Raw genomic sequence first — 17500 nt, forward strand, 5'->3', positions numbered from 1 at the left:
TTTCCATTCCAATGGAAGAGTGCCTGGTTTGGGGTGTCTAGGTCCCATTTGACAGTTTTTGCATACCTTTTAAATACATTTTGATTTGATCATCAATGTGGACTTACATGATTTCTATATTGAGGGCAACAGGAATTCTTGGACTTTGCACGAAAGTGAAATACAGTAATCTCTTGTAATCCTTGATGTCTGCGGGTAGAGGGCGCTCGTTTCGGTGAATTTTTTTTTTTTTTTTTTGTAAGCGAGCAGACTGTACATTCACCACCACCACCACACACACACACAGACACACACCTCCCTCCCTCCCTCGCGGTTGAACCTTCCCATCCACACAAACACACGCACACAGAACAACCTGCGGCCAACTCGTTCCAAGCCGCCTGTCTGTCGCCTCCGTAAGATCTGTGATTAAAGGGAACGGCGGAAGAACTGAACAACTCGTTTTTTTCACCATCAGTGGGAGAAAATCAACGAGGATTTTTACTGTTTTGCCAAGCTACAGCCGTTTGAGTGGATTACATGTAACGTCGACTAGTTTCAACCAAATGCGAGTTATGATTGGACTCGTAGGCTACTGTCTGGCAGTCATCTGGTACTGTAACTAGCTAGCTGTTTTGTTTTTTCGCATAAGTTGACGAAAGCGAGAAATCTATGGAAAGCAGGAGTACAAACACATATCTTATACGGTCTTGTATAACGTCAGTATGGACTTTACCGAGGCGGAGGCCTGCTTTTTAGAATCGTAAGAGGCTTTACCATCGCGCTCAGTTGGGGCAAACTCCACGATTGTTCACGCAGTCCCGACATTGGGAACAGGGACGCCGAAGGGGGGGAGCGAGGCTGCCCTTCAGCACAGCGTCTGCTGCGAAAGAGGAGGCGAAGTTTAGCAAAGAAAACGGGCTGCACTCTCAACGAATCGACGTGGACCCTTAAGATTTCTGACAATTTCTTTACGACAAATTTGACTTCCATGTGAATATTGTCGGCAAGCTATTAACAACAAAAAAACTGAACAGAATTCAAAGGTTTACGTTTAGGTCTTGCTCTGTGTTAAAAGGCCTTTTTCGGCACCGATTCAAACGCAAGCTTTTACTAACGTTAGACCTATGGCTTCGTTTACAGTTCCATTTCAGCCATGACATTGGATCTGCTGAATTTTTCACAGTTGTCAGATTTTCAAATAACTTGCTAATTCGCGTTGTTGAAATAATCTATTTTAGGTTGGTGACTCTGCCTTGTGATTGGATGTAAAAGGGAGCCAAGAGAAGTACGTTAACGTTACCAAATGTTGGGACGACAGCCAGGCAATATCAGCTAGGCTAACCCTCCAACTGGATAGGAATATTGACTGTCAACATTGACCCATGCACCGCGCGGCCGCTGAACTTGGACTTGAAAGCACCCGAACGAATTTACGCGTCAGCTAAAATCATTTGGCTGTCCCGCGAAATATTGTGTGCAGAAGAAGGATTTTTGAAGGCATTATTAATCATTCTACGACACCCTAACACGGATGATAGGCGGTAAAGTAATATAACCTTACACTGTCTGTCAAAGGGGCAGTAGGAGAGCAAATCAGATTTTTTCTCTCTAGCTTGCTGGGGCAAAGACTGGACATAGCTAGCTACCTGCACTTTCTCCACGACAATCAACGTGAGCATGGAGACAACCTGCATCTGAGACATGTGCTATTGGTTCATAATCATCAACCATTTTTTACCAGTCGGACAAGTAACTGCAAACGAATGAGCGCACTCTGCTCATTCAAGGAAAGGAGTGAATACTAGAAAACTTTTTGGAAACGCTGGTTAGGACAACCCCTTCTTCTGCATAGCCGCTAGATATGGCAGTGCCGGGCCGAATCTCTGTCCTGGCGCTAGGGCTTTTCGTCGTGCTACTGCTCAGTCCTGTCGCTGGTAAGTGCCAAGCTTGTTAGCTTCTACACACACACACACACACACGCGCGCATTGATGACAACACTGCTTCAGGCAATGTCAGTACGTTCGTTTCATTTGCTTGATGGCTTACAAAGTCGATTTAGCTTTTGGTGTTGTAAAGGACATGGACCAGAGTTGACGGACAGCATGCATCTGCCCAGCGATAGTGGAGCTAGTCTGTGACGTTAAATGTAGCTTGGTTGCTTAGCTAATCCAGTTGAGTCCGCCCCGACACACTTGTTTAGCCTGTGTCAGTATACATCACTTGTCTGTTGTTTAGTCACTGAGATTACCGAACGTTAATGTTAACCGCCCAGCTAACAACGGCCGCGCACCGTAACCTGATGTCTGTCTGTAGGACATAGCTAGCGAAAGGAGAAGACGAGGGACAGCTGGTCACCTGTGTAAGCACGCGGGCACGCTTGCCAGCAGGTGTTCTGTTTACAGTCGGTGACAGCCCGGTTGGAGTAATGTTTAACTAGTCTGCATTGGTTTGTTAAGATTGTTACATTTCATGTTGTATTTCATTTTCATCCCCCTTTGGCCTCATTTTGCTACAGTTATGGCATGTTGAAACATTGTCCATTGTCCCATTATTCTCAGCAGTAGTAGAATATGCCATTTCCCTATATTTGACATAACCTGCAACCCATGCAGCAGTGTTTCTGCACTAAAAGTTGGTAATTGTGATCTTGATTGCTTTGGATGGCACACCTGCAGGCTTCTGCCAAGAGTGGTGAAGCACATGTCAGAAAGACACCTCTTAGTAGACAGTAGAGTGTCTGATAGTACTGAAAAAAAAAAAATCAGGGTACAACTGCTTCAGGAGCCAAAGCCATATAAACGTCAATGAAAGCCAACTGTGTGTGTGTGTTTCACTACTGTATGTTAATCGAGGCAAGAAAACATGATGTATCATCAGTCAGTGAGCAGGTTTCCTCATTGGCCTGTTCAATACAAGTAAATGGGAAAGAGAGAGAGAGAGAAAGAGAGATAATATAATTAGAGCATGGGAAGAAAGAAGAGGATGGATGGAGTAACCAGAGAGTGAAAGAGACGGGGTAGTGAGGTAACGAGAGAGGTAACAAGAGCGGAAGGAAGACAAGATGGGCCAGGAAGAAGTGAAAGGAGTAAAGACAGAAAGAAAGAAGGAAGCACGGCGACCCAAGGGAGTGCAGCGGCAGGTTATAGCCCCGGGACATCAGATCGCAGCTCAGGCTTGTTCCGATCTGGCCCTGTCTGACCTGCCTTTAGTCTGACCGTGGAACTAGGTTCTGGTTCCAGCAGCATTGGGATTCTGGGTTAGTCTGCGATCGGTCCGGATCTGGACCGCATCTGACCAGTTGTCAGTCGGGCCCTGCTGACCCAAGTAGCAAAGCTGCTGTTTCATCACCATGTAGTCCTAAGCAACAGCATTAGAGAGGTGCCCAACTTTGTAAGCGCTCCCTCACAAGGTAGGCTCAGCAAGGGCCTGATAGCTGTGTGTGAGGGCGATTGGTGGAGGTGGTGTGTGTGTGTGTGTGTGTGTGTGATGGGGGTTGAGGTTGCATGGAGCCAGTCACCCCAGCCTCGGCAGCTTCTGTTCAGCCTTGGAGCGGATAAGATAAGCCTCAGCCCTCAGCCTCCTGTCTCCTGCATACCAGACACACCGGAAGAGGGGGAGAGGGAGAGAGAGTGTTATAGAGAGAGAGAGTGTTATAGAGAGAGTGTTATAGAGAGAGAGAGAGAGTGTTATAGAGAGAGAGAGTGTGTTATAGAGAGAAAGAGAGAGAGAGAGAGAGAGGCAGGCAGGCAGGAAGGAATGTGGTGTTGGGTGTGGATATGAAAGAGGTATAAGTACATGTATGTATTTGAAAGGGAGAGAAAGAGATTGTGTGTGTGTGCGCCCGCTGTGAGGGAATGTGTGGGAATGACAAACTTCAGCCAAGGTTCAAGCCTGTTTACTGTGATTGACAATGATGTAAGGATGCGTGTGTGTCTGTGTGTGTTCTACTGAAGTAAATGTTCATGATTTACTGTTTTTACCTTTAAACAAGTTAAAAGCTGATTATGACAGTCATAACCCTGAACTGGCCCACATCTTGTACAGGGCTGTGGTGGTTGCCAGATCTTGTACGGGGCTGTGGTGGTTGCCAGATCTTGTACGGCGCTGTGGTGGTTGCCAGATCTTGTACGGGGCTGTGGTGGTTGCTAGGGCTGTTACTTTACGTTCGAAAATCGATTGGACCAAACAACACAAGTTTCGAAAACTAAAATAGGGAATCGATTTTAACCAAATATGTACAATTTTAAATGAATTAAACAAATAAAAAGGGTAGATGTAACAAAATTCACAAACAAGAATATAAGAATATAAAAGAATTCCGAAGTGCAGTAAGCATTGCGAAAGCTAAAAAGAAAATTCCCACCAATTTTACGCACCGGAAACAGCTGTTTCAATCAGCTGCTGTGCTGCTCGTGTTTTGCCAAAAATGGAGGACAACGCGATCAACCTGTGCGACATGAGGGACGAATGATAGGCCCTAATAACTTGAGGAGTTCGATGTGGAAGTAAGCCTACTTCGGATTTTTGGTATATCAAACTATGGAGAAGAACAAAGCGGTTGAATGAAGGGAGTTTGCAAAAAATTAGCGCATTTTTCAAGTCAATAAACATTCTTACGAATGTCTTTGTCAGGGAACATTTGATTTTTCAAAACCATAGGCCTGGTAGTCGTTCAGACAAGGAGTTATAAGATGAAGGCAATACCATTTGTGTCACCTAATGCAAGACATAATGTGGTTCATTAATAGGTGATTTGATGACGGTTTTCAGCGAATTGGAGTGGCTCAAAGAGAAAATGCGCTGACCGGTCGGTCTGGTTCATAGGTGTGCGTATTTATTGCAGGTTCGAATCCATTTTAATGCTATAAAGTGTGCGAAATTATAGCCTTTATTTTACATGTATTTTGTACGAGTGGTTGTAGTGTAATGATCATGGGATAAATATGAAATGCGACTTCAAATCAAAACAAGTATTTGTTTGTGAATGTTTGACAACTCCTGCAGCTGTGGTGAGAAACGCGAGCACGTGCAAGGAAACCAGTAGGTGGGAAAAACCAGAAGGCACACAACACCTGCAGCAGTAGCCTGCAGGCACGAAACTTCACGCCAATAAATCATCAGAAATATTGCTGGCTTGCGTCTACAAGTGCCCTCTTTACGTTCGTCCTAATGCCTGTTAGTTGTTTGTGAATTGGCCTAGACCTATATTTGCCGTTGAAAATGGAAACGTCTGTAGACGTGAAAAAATCGATTTTACAATCGATTCAATTAACACTTTTGTCTCAAAAATCGAACAGGATTTTTTCACAAAAGTGACATCCCTAGTGGTTGCCAGACAACTCGTAATTTGTGAAATGACATATCTCACTCTCTCTCTCTCTCTCTCTCTCTCTCTCTCTCTCTCCCACATATCAGTATGGACTTCTCATTCTCTCATTATGGACTACTCATTCTCTTTCCCACTTGCTCAGCACACACACACACACACACACACACAGAGGTTTCTATTCTCTCAGCCTTCAGAGGATAATATAGTGGCCCTTGCTTTGACTTGCGGCTCCAGTGATTGCGGAGCAGACCTTGACAGAAGCAAAACTTCAGCATGGGGGTTCATGGGGGCGGGTGGGGAGTGGTGATCTGGTGCTCTGTGTCTGTGGCGATAGGAGGCACAGAGACAGTACATCCCATAATTTCAGGTCTTCGGAATCAAACATGGAAGACAAACTTGTTTAGGCTGTGTTTGACACTGGCACTGGCTCAACGTGTTTGTGCTGTTTTTTCAACTGTGTTGAGGAATCGTCGGTTTGTGTGTTTGCATGTGTGCATGTGAGTGTCTGTGTGCATGTGAGTGTGTGTATGTGAGTGTGTATGTATGTGAGTGTGTGTATGTGTGTATGTGAGTGTGGTGTGGATGAAATCTCAGTGTGTTTATGTTCATTTATAGTTTGTGAAAGGTATTTGTATGTCTATGTTTTGTAAGTGTGTGTGTGTGTGCATCTCTTCATTCTTTGGGCATGAGAGTGATGACTGCTACTGGAGACAGCGCAGCAAGAACACACTTATACCTTTCCGACCAATACACACACACACACTTCATGCCTGCTTCCTGATGGCAGATGGAATCAGAGAACAATGGTCAATAATCCAGCCGACACTAGATCTTGAAATGGAACCATTTGTGTGTGGTTGTGTTGGGGGGGGGGGGGGGGGGGGTGTACAAGAGAGAGTGTGTGTGTGTGTGTGTATGTATACAGAAACCACATTAATAATTCAGCACATTTCCCAAAAGTTGGCCAGGAAAGCTAAGCGCTTACCCACTGCATTTTAATACTCCGCCCTGACCCGGCCTCAGCATATCATCAACCAGACACACACAACTCATTGTCAGCAAAATCAGTGCTTTTGTGTGTGTGTGTGTGTGTGTGTGTGTGTGTGTGTGTGTGCCCCATCTAAACCACATTAGTTGTATATCTGATAGTAATGCTATGCCACTGGCTGGTGTACGCAGTAACCTTGAGAACTGCTCTCAGAGAATAAGTCTGTCCAGCTGCAGCACAGCCAGAGCTCTGCAAACATCAGCTGTCACTTTACAGTGGGCCAGCTACGACTAATTATTCACAACAACTCTAAACAATCACAATAAGATGTCAGGCTACATGATGGGTTTTGTCCCAGAATAGGTCATATTATAAATAGGTTATTAACATGGATAACGTCAATGAATTAACATGAATGAGTTGAAATGTATGTCAATGTATGTCAACAACATGAATGCCTAAATTGCAGTTCTTTGAGTGTCAAGACTTTTTTGAGAAATTCCATGAAATGAAGATGCAGAAATTAGGGTTTTAAAGGTACACATGTGACCCTGCAAGGCGAAACCAGTCGTTTTGGTAAAATTTACAAAATTAAGTTAATGTGCTCACATGGACTGCCATTGACTAAGTTTTCCAACGATATGTATATCGAGTATATCGGTATTGCAAAAATATCGCTAAGATAACCGCATCCAAAGTTGGCATGGTTCTCCTGTCACGATACGCCAGAAGAGGAGAAAATCACCTTTTTAAGTAAATTGTCACGTGCGATAGTGTGAGGACACAGCTATTATTAGCCTTACGGTAGCGTGACTTTGAAGCGGGTGACTGACTATGTCCAGTTTTATCAACCGAGTGAGTGTCTTTTTCTGCCCCCTAGTTAATACCAGGGACGGTCATAAGGTGTCACTATAGAATATAATTAATCTATTTAGGGGGATAGTAAGGGGAGAAGAAGTTCTATGTACATGTTGGGGCAGTCGTGGCCTACTGGTTAGCGCTTCGGACTTGTAACCAGAGGGTTGCCGGTTCGAACCCCGACCAGTAGGCATGGCTGAAGTGCCCTTGAGCAAGGCACCTAGCTCCCCAAGCGCCGCTGTTGTTGCAGGCAGCTCACTGCGCCGGGATTAGTGTGTGCTTCACCTCACTGTGTGTTCACTGTGTGTTTCACTAATTCACGGATTGGGATAAATGCAGAGACCAAATTTCCCTCATGGGATCAAAAGAGTATACTTATACTTATACTTATACTTATACACAGATTGTGTAGGCTATAGGCCCACTTTTAAAATGTGCTAGGCCTACTGCTACGTCAATGGAAAACTTCTCCTGGTCCGTAAAATGACGCCAGGATATTTCTAAAAGTTCGTGCTTTTGACCGTTCGTGCCCTGAAAGGCAAGTCTTTCACATTCATATTCGGTTACATCTGCCAAGAACGATAGAGAGCTTGCACATTGAGTAACGAGTAGCCTAATGAGTAGGCTCCATTTTAGCTCTACCGTAAAACCTTTTAGTGGCTGCTAATGTGTTTAATCTTCACCTAAATAAAGTCAGGGTTTAACAGTCAAAACGTACCGTATTTTCCAGATTATAAGTCGCACTTTTTTTCATAGTTTGGCTGGTGCTGCGACTTATAGTCAGGTGCGACTTATATATGAAAAAAATATATAATTGAACATGTTTTTAAATGTTAATTTATAGTAACTGACATGAACCCTACGTGAAACATTACGTCTACAGCCGCGAGAGAGTGCTCTCAAATGCACAAGTCCTGTGCACTTTCAGTCAGAGATTAGTGCTTGCACTAAGCCTGAAACACACGTGCATACCTAAATCGTCAAATTATGGCAGGGATTCTATTTATAGCCGGGCCTCAGATTTGGACAAATAAAAGCCAGTATAATTTTGTTTCAATTTAACTCATAAAAGAGCTCTTCTTAATATTTTATATTGTTGGTTGGTTATTGTTGCCAATGAAAAGTCATTTACACCATGAGTCTCCAACACGTTGCTCTCATTGCTCTCAAGCTAGTCGCATGCCGGCCCCCTTCTGAGCTAGAGGCTGAAGCAGTAACCTACATTTAAACACAATTGTTGCTGCCAGGCATCAGCTTATGAATTTTATAAAAAAGTAAATCATGCATAATTTAAAAAATAACTACATTTAGGCTATCTTAGACCTCTTTGGCTATAGGAATCAGGTTTCCCTTGCAGCACAGCACACGAATGAATGAAAGCGTGGATACCTTATCTCGCAATAAGTGGATGGCAATCGAAATCCCAACACTATGAAACTTAATAGTAAGCCATTAAATACCCCACAGATTTCAGTGGTCATCAGTCCCGATATTTAGCAATATAATCAACAGTCCAAACGTAAATTAAATCTCAAATTGAACATCTGCTTTTGATAGCCTATCCATGCCGCTCCAAACGAAAAGTATAGGCCTATGTCTCACAAATAAATCACAAGAAATAAAGGACTACATAGCTGACTCGAATACAAGCCATGGCCAAATAAAGGTGCTGTGCCATGGGGTGGTGGTAGTGTAGTGGTTAAGGAGCTGGGCTAGCGTGCAGTAGCCTGAAAGTAGTCGGTTCAATTCCCAGCTTCCACCGTTGTGCCCTTGAGCAAGGCACTTAACCCCAAGTTGCTCCGGGGACAATGTGATCCCTTGTAATATAGCTGACATATGTAAGTCACTTTGGTCAAGAAGTGTCTGCTAAATGTAATGTAATGTAATGTAATGCTTTGCACAGCCTAAATTTGAGGATTTACGAGTCTCCTAAACATTCCTCATTCCTTATCTAGACATGCATGAAAACATTTGAAAACAAAACGCACTGCCATGTAATATTTGATCGCCGTTTTGCTACTAATTATCTTTCACGTAATGAATACGCACAAAAAGTGAAAGTAGGCCTAATGTGCGCTCCGTCTCTGTAGCTGTCTGTTCACGTCCGCAATCGAACGTCAAATAGAGAAGTCATCCATGTTCTCTACGTTCTAGCCTAGGCGGTCATGCTTCTGTGTTTGCAAAATTCCTGACGGTTCCTGATCGCTAAATGTTTGTTTTCCTTTCCTGTCGATAGCGGTTGATGTTGAAGCACCTAGGCTATAATTTGACTTCACCGGTGACAAATCCTGCTGAGAGAGAGAGTAACGAAAGAGAGGCACCCCCAAAGTGGTCCTGCGCGCGCGCGTGTGTGTCTCTGCATGGGGTTCAATTGAAGTTGGTCCGTCCGTGGTCCGAGTTGGTCCGTCAATAGTCCCGCATTCAGGCCGCTCCATTATTATATTAATGTCAGACAGGGTACAGGGTAAAATGTGTGGGAATCTCTCACATGATGGCTAGATTTGCGGGACTTTTATTATTACTGTATGCTCAATACTAAGTAATAATTTATTCGCAATATATACCGCAATTCCGCGCTGGAATTTAGACCCTTTTAAATGAGCATCTTTTTTTCTCTCGCTCTCTCGGAGGTGGCCAGCCAAGCAATTGTTCTTCTGCATGCCAGCCTGTGCCAATATATCGTACAAAATGATTGATTAAATTTTCATGTACCACATCAGCATTTGAGTTCAGTGATTTTTTTGTAAATTGCTTTACAATTAGCGTCGGGCCTTGTCAGCAGCCTTCGGCTTGCCTCTTGCCACTATTCACTCCTTCGTCTAGAATTCTCAATATTTTTGGCTTCAATGTGTACAGTTACATAGTCTGTCTGTTCTTAGTCTTGGATTTTGTGAAATACATTTCTAAATATCACCTGCTTGCTGCAGCTTCGGTCTGCACGTCAATTTAAACCGCATCTTTTTCTCTCTTGAGCATTTAATCTGCTGCCAGCTTGTATCTCCACATCGTCCAAAATGCTTGATTGCATTGCATTCTCCACATTTTTAGCTACATTTTCATGTACCACATCAGCATTTTTGTTCTGTGAATCTTTTGTAAATTGCTTTACAAATACCGTCGGGCCTATTGGCCTATCGTTTCGGTCACCTCTAAAACTGCATCTTTTTCTCTCTCATGAGCATTTAATCTGCTGCCAGCTTGTGACTCCACATCGCCCAAAATGCTTGATTGCATTGTATTCTCCACATTTTAGAGACATTTTGGTGCACCTCATGGCATTTTCTTTCAGTGAATCTTTTGCTTTGCAATTACCTTCCTGCCCTCCTCTTGGCTGCCTTCACTCCTTCATCTTCATTAATCTTTTTGGCCTCAATAATCCAGTTACATAGTCTCTGTTTTTGGTTTTGGATTTTGTGAAATACATTTCTAAATAAATGCGACTTATAGTCCGGTGTGACTTATATATGTTTTTTTCCTGCTCATGACGCATTTTTTGACTGATGCGACTTATAGTCCGGAAAATACGGTATGTTTATCCGTGAAATTTGTTATTGAAAGTGTAGACTGTATACTGTCGAATTATGCAAAAACGTGAAATTCGACATTTTAACCCGTACGTTTGTTTATCGTGGATTTTCTCAAAATAGCACTGTGCGCAAGACAACTGGTTTCGCCTTGCAGGGTCACATATTTGTAAATAGCCATTTAGGTAAAAAAAAATACACTCTTTTGTCCCTGAATGGCAATTTTTCTAAGGATGGAGTGAAGGATAGAGATGGGTGTCTTCTGCATTGATCTGGTTCTACCAGAGGTGGGACCAAGTCACTGTTTGGCAAGTCACAAGTAAGTCCCAAGTCTTAGCAGTCAAGTCCAAGTCAAGTCCCAACTAAATACAGAGAAGGGCAAGTCGAGTCCAAGTCCAAGTCACATCAAAGCCAAGTCGAGTCCAAGTCCAAGTCCCAATCTTTTTCAAGTCCTGAACAAGTCATCAGGTACTCTTCACTTAATAATGCCATTATTAGACTATCGATCATAATTTTAGCACTTCCATCTAATCCACAGTATTTTTTCTATAAATACAGATTAAAATATGTTCAATGTTTCTGTCTTGTAATCTTTTACGACATATGCATGTGCATACCTGTGTAATATACACATGTGCATACCTGAGTAATCTCTACAAAATGGATAGCTACATGACACTCAGCACAGCTGCAAATATATATAATGTTTTTCCAAATTGCGGAGCCCACTGTAAGGACGAGTAATAATTTGACTGATGGTATTTCACTGCGCTAGGCCACAGATTTGCCTGCAAACAATTTATTAGGCTGTCTGCCAGTGGTGACTCATAAGGGAAGCCAAGGTCAACAGTTTTATATTATTTAAAAGATAATAATGACAGTAATTTAGTTTTAAAGTATTCATTTCTTAAGAAATACTAGACATTTGATGCTGTTTATCTAATTTGTAAATGGTGCACGGTCACTTTAAGCCCATTGTGTGCCACTGTCCACACGTTCTCATAATGATCTTTTTTTACCAGCTCCGTTCAAATATAGCCTATGGCTAGTCCACAAACTTGTTTGTGCCACATGTATAGCACAATTTTAACAATGATAAGCATGATATTAAGTTGGCACAAACAGCTTTCATTCCTTTGGAAAGAGAAGCATGTATGACATGATGCTTGCTTGACATTTTCTGTTTGCAATTAAAAGTGAATTATGAGCCTGGTAGCCAGTAGCCACCTAGCTACAGTAGCTGAGTGGAATGCGTTTCAATCGGCATATCATGTGCTTCATGTAAATAAATTATTGAATACTTCAAGACTCACCAGTTCCATTACACAAGGCAAAGACAACTCTTCATAATATTCTTGTCCACTTTCCAAATCACAGTGAGTGCAGCTATGTCATAATGACCTGGATCTCATAGTTTATAACAGTATAGTAGGCTAGTGAGAAACGGATAAATTCACAATCTCCTCTAATCTCGTATTTTTTTGCCTCCACGATTTCTTTTTATATGTTTCTTATATTTAAAAGAAGATATCAATCATCATCAACAATGACAAGCCAGCTGGAACCTACTCGTTTTCTCTCCCTCTCGTGCGTGCTTAGATGTGTTCTCAATTAAATGCAGTAGCTTAGCATAAGTTTAAGTTGGATCTTAATGGAGAGGACTCGAAAAGTATCATCTTTATGTAACATGCTGTTGGTGCTTTTTGACAAACGTTCTCTAACAAGAGTGCAAATCAGTTTGCAGTAAAGCTACTAGTGATTGGCTAAATGTTGGTCCTTCCTCTGTCTCTTGGTGCCCTACACACAGTGCGTAACGCGTGTGGGGGTAGTGGCAGTAATCTACTGAACTGTGCTCTGGCCGCTTGTCTCCGCTATTTTTTTTTTTTTTTTTTTTTTTTTTTAGTCGCGGGAAAGCGTCTCTGGGTTGACTGGTACACGATCAGGAAATTTAGTTTTTTATTCGAGACATGTCAAGTCATCACAAGTCAAAGAGGCAAAGTCCGAGTCAAGTCTTGAGAGAATAGTATTCAAGTCCAAGTCGAGTCGCAAGTCATGCCGAATTTTATCAAGTCAAGTCTGAAGTCATTAAAATCATGACTCGAGTCTGACTCGAGTCCAAGTCATGTGACTCGAGTCCACATGTCTGGGTTCTACAGTATGTTCCTGAATGGGTCCATTATGACATCACAGAGAGGCATCGCTTCCGTAGAGTGTCTCTCTCTAACGAAACGTATACCTCACAGACAGCTAGTCTTTCCTTCCGGAAACTCTAGAAACCTTCTTTGTCTTCTTTCACTCCCACACCATACTGTTCACATTCTCTTTCTTTACCTTGGTGTGTGTGTGTGTGTGTGTGTGTGTGTGTGTGTTGTTGTTTTATGTCACCAGGATGTGTGTGTTAACCAAAAAACAGATTGATGCCTCTCTCCATCTCTCTCATCTGGTGAATGTAGTCTTCGGTCAGCGTTATGGCTGCTCTGAAGAGAAATGTGTGGGTTCTGTGTGTGTGTGTGTGTGTGTGTGTGTGTGTGTGTGTGAGATGCAGCCGGTCTGGTCTGTTTGTGTGTATGTGTGATGCAGATGCTGTGAAGAGGAATGTGTGGTTTTCGTGTCACTGTTCCATATTTATCAGGCGGCCCAGACTAACCCAGCCCAGACCTCCCTCTGCCCCCTCTCATGTTCCCCAGCCCTCTGGCTGTCTCCGCACATGCTCAGTAGGCCCCCTCCGGTGGGCCTGCTGACTGGCCGAGCCAAGGTGCGGCTGACGTATCATAATTAATCACAGGTCATAATTAACGACATGTCATAATGGATCACATGGCGTAATTAATCAGAAGGGCAACAAGCAAGGGCTTTCTGGGGTCTCTGTTTGCCCAAGTGTTCTGGGCCTTTGAGGGGGAAAGGTCACTTAAACAGGACTGTCTGTGCGTGTTTGTGTGTGTTTGTGTTTGTGTGTGTGTGTGTGTGTGTGTGTGTGTGTGTGTGTGTGTGTGTGTTTGCCCACGCATGTGTGTGTCAGTCTGTCTCTGTGTATGAGCCATAACAGATAAAGCTGCCTGTTTTTTTTTCTGTGTGTGTTTGTATTCTGTCTGTGTGTTGAAGAGGCAAAGATATTTGTGTTCTTGCGGTAGGGTGATTACATTTGTGTGTGTGTGTGTATGTGTGTGTAACCTGCCAGGTCTCTCCCCTCTCAGTGTGCTCTTGTTTGTGTCTGCACAGTCTTCTGGGTAATTTTTCACTTTTGTGGGCGTCTAATTAGAGTCTGTGAGAAGAGAGGGCTGGCCATAACTACTTCAACCGATCCCCACAGGCCTCCCAGACACCTAGCCAATCAGATCGTTTACCTCAAGTTCTGACAAAATACAGAGAAACTCGGTCTCCACTCCAGGCCTTCAGACACACACAAAGTCAGTGTCGCTACCCTATGTGTGTTTGTGTGTTTGTGTGTGTGTGTCTGTGTCTGTATTTCACAGTATTGCATAAAGGGTCATTCCACGTCAATTCAACCAGGGCCCACCCACTTAGGTCTCAAAAAATTCTGAAAAAATTACCAGGTGTACCTATGTTACCCAGGAGACACACTGTAAAATTACTCTTATGTAAGATCAATACTTTCCAAGATACAGCCAGTTTTACAGGGGGAGGGGGGTGTCGATTTTGTTCGTGCTCTTTTTTTTGTCAAAGTTCACAAGCCCACAGCGCAAGAACTAAACCATGTAGGAGGCTCACATTTTGCATGCTGGTACATAAATAGGAATAGTATGCAAAATCGTCACGTTTGGTCTGGATAATACTGCATGGTCTTAGCTGTCCCTCAAAGTTGATACAAATTTTATTTGTATTTGGCTGGGCTCTGTTTAAGCCTTCAGAAGACATATTTGTACTCAACATAGGCTCTTGATTTATTTTCCTTACTGAGATGAGTAGAAACACTCTCACAAAAAACAATGAACAGAAAATAAAAACATATTGATGTCAAATTGGTGTTTTCAAAAAGAAGGGATCATGGAGAATAAGGAAAAACAAAAACAAAAATCTTTTATTCCCACAAGGTGTTTGGGTGCTCTGAAAATGATAAACAAAATGATTTTTCAGACTTGTGAGGTCTGCTGTTCAGACCCTGAAGGGATTTATTTTCTGTTCATTGCTTTTTGTGAGAGCTCTTCTACTTTTGCAGTGATGGCTGGCCTCTCCAAATCCAAAAAACACAGCCCCTCACAAAAACAGCCCCTCACAAAAACAGCCCCACAAGGCTTATCATTTACATGCGATGTGTGCGGTGTGTGTGTGCGTGCGTGTGTGTGTGTGTGTGTGTGTGTGTGTGTGTGTGTGTGTGTGTGTGTGTGTGTGTGTGTGTGTGTGTGTGTGTGTGTGTGTGTGTGTGTGTCCTTGCGGAAGAGAACTACTGGTGAAAATTAATCGGACATTTGGTCTGGAGTTCTTCCCAAACTGCTGTCAGTGCCCTTCATTCTGCCACCCTCCCTATCGTGTGTGTGTGTGTGTGTGTGTGAGAGAGGAGTTTTTAGCTCATCCCAAAGGAATTTAGGCAAGGTTATGTGTGTGGTTGTGTAGTGCTTGGGCAGGCACACAAGAGACAGTTTGTGTGTGTGTATGTATGTGTGTATGCTGTCACTTATGTATGTTATTTGTGTGTTTTATACACATGTATTTTCTTCTTATATTTTTGTATTTAAATTTGTGTGTGTGAGTGTGTGTGTGCCCTAATGCCTGTGAATCTGTGACTGTAACGGCGTGTGCGTGTGTGTGCAGGCTATGAGTGTGACTGTAGGTTTGTTTTTGTTCTGGCATCTGATTGCACTCAAAAATGCTTGACTTGTTCTGTCCAGACTACTCCTTTCTTCCTCAGTGTGTGTGTGTGTGTTGTGTGTGTGTGTGTTGGGCTGTGTCGGGCTTAGGGCTGCAAATAACAACTAGAAATGCTATTCCAAGGAATTACCAGTGCATGAAAATGCAAAACGTATGATGTAAAATATACAATGTTAAAACAGATAATGTAGTTACAATAGTGTTGATTACACTCTAAAAAACATTGGGTTAAAAACAACCCAATTTCAACCCAACCACTGGTTAAATAGTGGTCGAGCCCAGCACTGAGTTATATTAGCCTCGAAAATGATGTTCCCTCTTTTTAATCCAATCACTATTAATTGATAATAATTAAAACAAATGTTTGCAAATCATTAATGTTACAATATAATGTTTTAAAATCCATCCAATGGGCAACAATAGCCATGCAATGAAATAAAACAGTTCGACATTTATTTATTTGGCAGTTTATTTTTTGAACAGATAGCTAGAAAAAGCTTGTGATACTTCCAGGCAGGCAGATTCCACCGTCCGTTTTGGGGGTCACCCCTGTGAATCAAAAAAAGAGTGCATTAATCACTGCTATTTACAGAACTTTATATCAAGACTTTCATGAACCATTATCATTGAATGATGTTGACAAACATTAAAAATCCACCAGGAGACAAAATATTAGCGCAACACACTCGGAAACCATGACCACCTATGGAGTTGTTATATTAACTTGTAGATGCTACCGGGTAACGTTAGCTAAATGACTGTCTGATAAGGCTACAACCAAAAACACCCAGTAACGTTAAGTTACATGGCTATAATATAAAGCAACCTTGAATGAATTAATAAGATGTTGTTTGCCATTATTATTACCGTACGTGTGGCTTGTGAAGAGCCTAACATTACTTCAACTGTGTTAGCTAATATTAGCTGACAAACGTTAGCTGCATACCATACAACCACCACAAAGCATATTTAATTAGCATAGATGCTAGCTATATGGTCGTCTGCTAATGTTAACCAGCCTGGTATGCTCATTTTAGTTCATTGTAAAAGTTCGTTTTGTTTCTGTCAGCAGTTCATACCCAGTGAACAAAGAACTATGTTTTTATGAGTCTGTCTTTGTGTATATTTAACATTAACAGTAATTGTAAGTTAATGTTAGCTAACGTTAGTTAGCATGAATGACACAATTGTTAACCTGCTTGAGGCTGAACGGAATTGGCAGGCAGAATAGTACTATCCATTCATATCATGAAGGGTACGTCTCTGGGTGGACTTTTAAAATCCGTCTGGATAAAAATAAAAAAAAGTTTAAGTTACATACCTTACGAAATCGCCTGATTTCCATTGCATGTTGACAGCTGCTGGACTGGACGGTTGGAAGAATTACAATGTTTTTTCGAACTCTCAAATAACTATTCAGCTGTGTTAAAGTCACCCAGGTGCTGGGTAGTGTACTCCACGTCAGGTGGGAGAGAGGAGGGGCACTGTCCCAAACTATCAACCCAACAAGCTGGGTTACAGAAATGAATCCAACATGAGTAAAAACAACCCCACAAAATGACCTGACAGCCTCAACCCAGCGTTTGGGTTGAGAAAATAACCCAGTATTTTTTAGAGTGTAGGTAGACATGGCTGTTGCAATGCTAAATAAAGCTGTTTCTATGATGGTTTCTAGGGTAATCATGTTGGTTCCTATGGTGGTTAAGATGGTTATTAGGCCATCCTTAAAAATATTTTCGTTTGCCGTAACCCGACCGACCCTGTCAATTTAGAACCGACCCAAATATTTATTTTTTTCCCCTTTTAGTCCGACCGACTTGCCGGTTGTAAACTTGTGTTAATACCGACCGATTGTTTTTTTTTACTCTAAACAACCAATACAAATGCAATAAAATAATATTTCTTTTAGTAGGCCCAAGTATTGTGAATATAAATTGCCTACATGCAAACGTGGCTCACTTAAAAAAAAACCTGTGGCGTCATCTCTACAC

The 17500-nt window shown here is 42.3% G+C and overlaps 1 protein-coding gene across 1 annotated transcript in view; it reads left to right on the forward strand.

Annotated features, from left to right (window-relative positions):
• Positions 1 to 325: 325 nt before the first annotated feature.
• The window catches only part of LOC121694960 (bone morphogenetic protein receptor type-2-like), an 86360-nt gene continuing 69185 nt past the window's right edge, over positions 326 to 17500 (forward strand). The window contains exon 1 of the mRNA XM_042075403.1: positions 326 to 1916. Within this exon, the coding sequence (XP_041931337.1) occupies positions 1844 to 1916 (73 nt within the window). The 5' untranslated portion in view covers positions 326 to 1843. The remainder of the gene's footprint in view (positions 1917 to 17500) is intronic.

Source organism: Alosa sapidissima, chromosome 2, assembly GCF_018492685.1.
Source record: "Alosa sapidissima isolate fAloSap1 chromosome 2, fAloSap1.pri, whole genome shotgun sequence".
In the NCBI taxonomy this organism is placed as follows: domain Eukaryota; kingdom Metazoa; phylum Chordata; class Actinopteri; order Clupeiformes; family Clupeidae; genus Alosa; species Alosa sapidissima.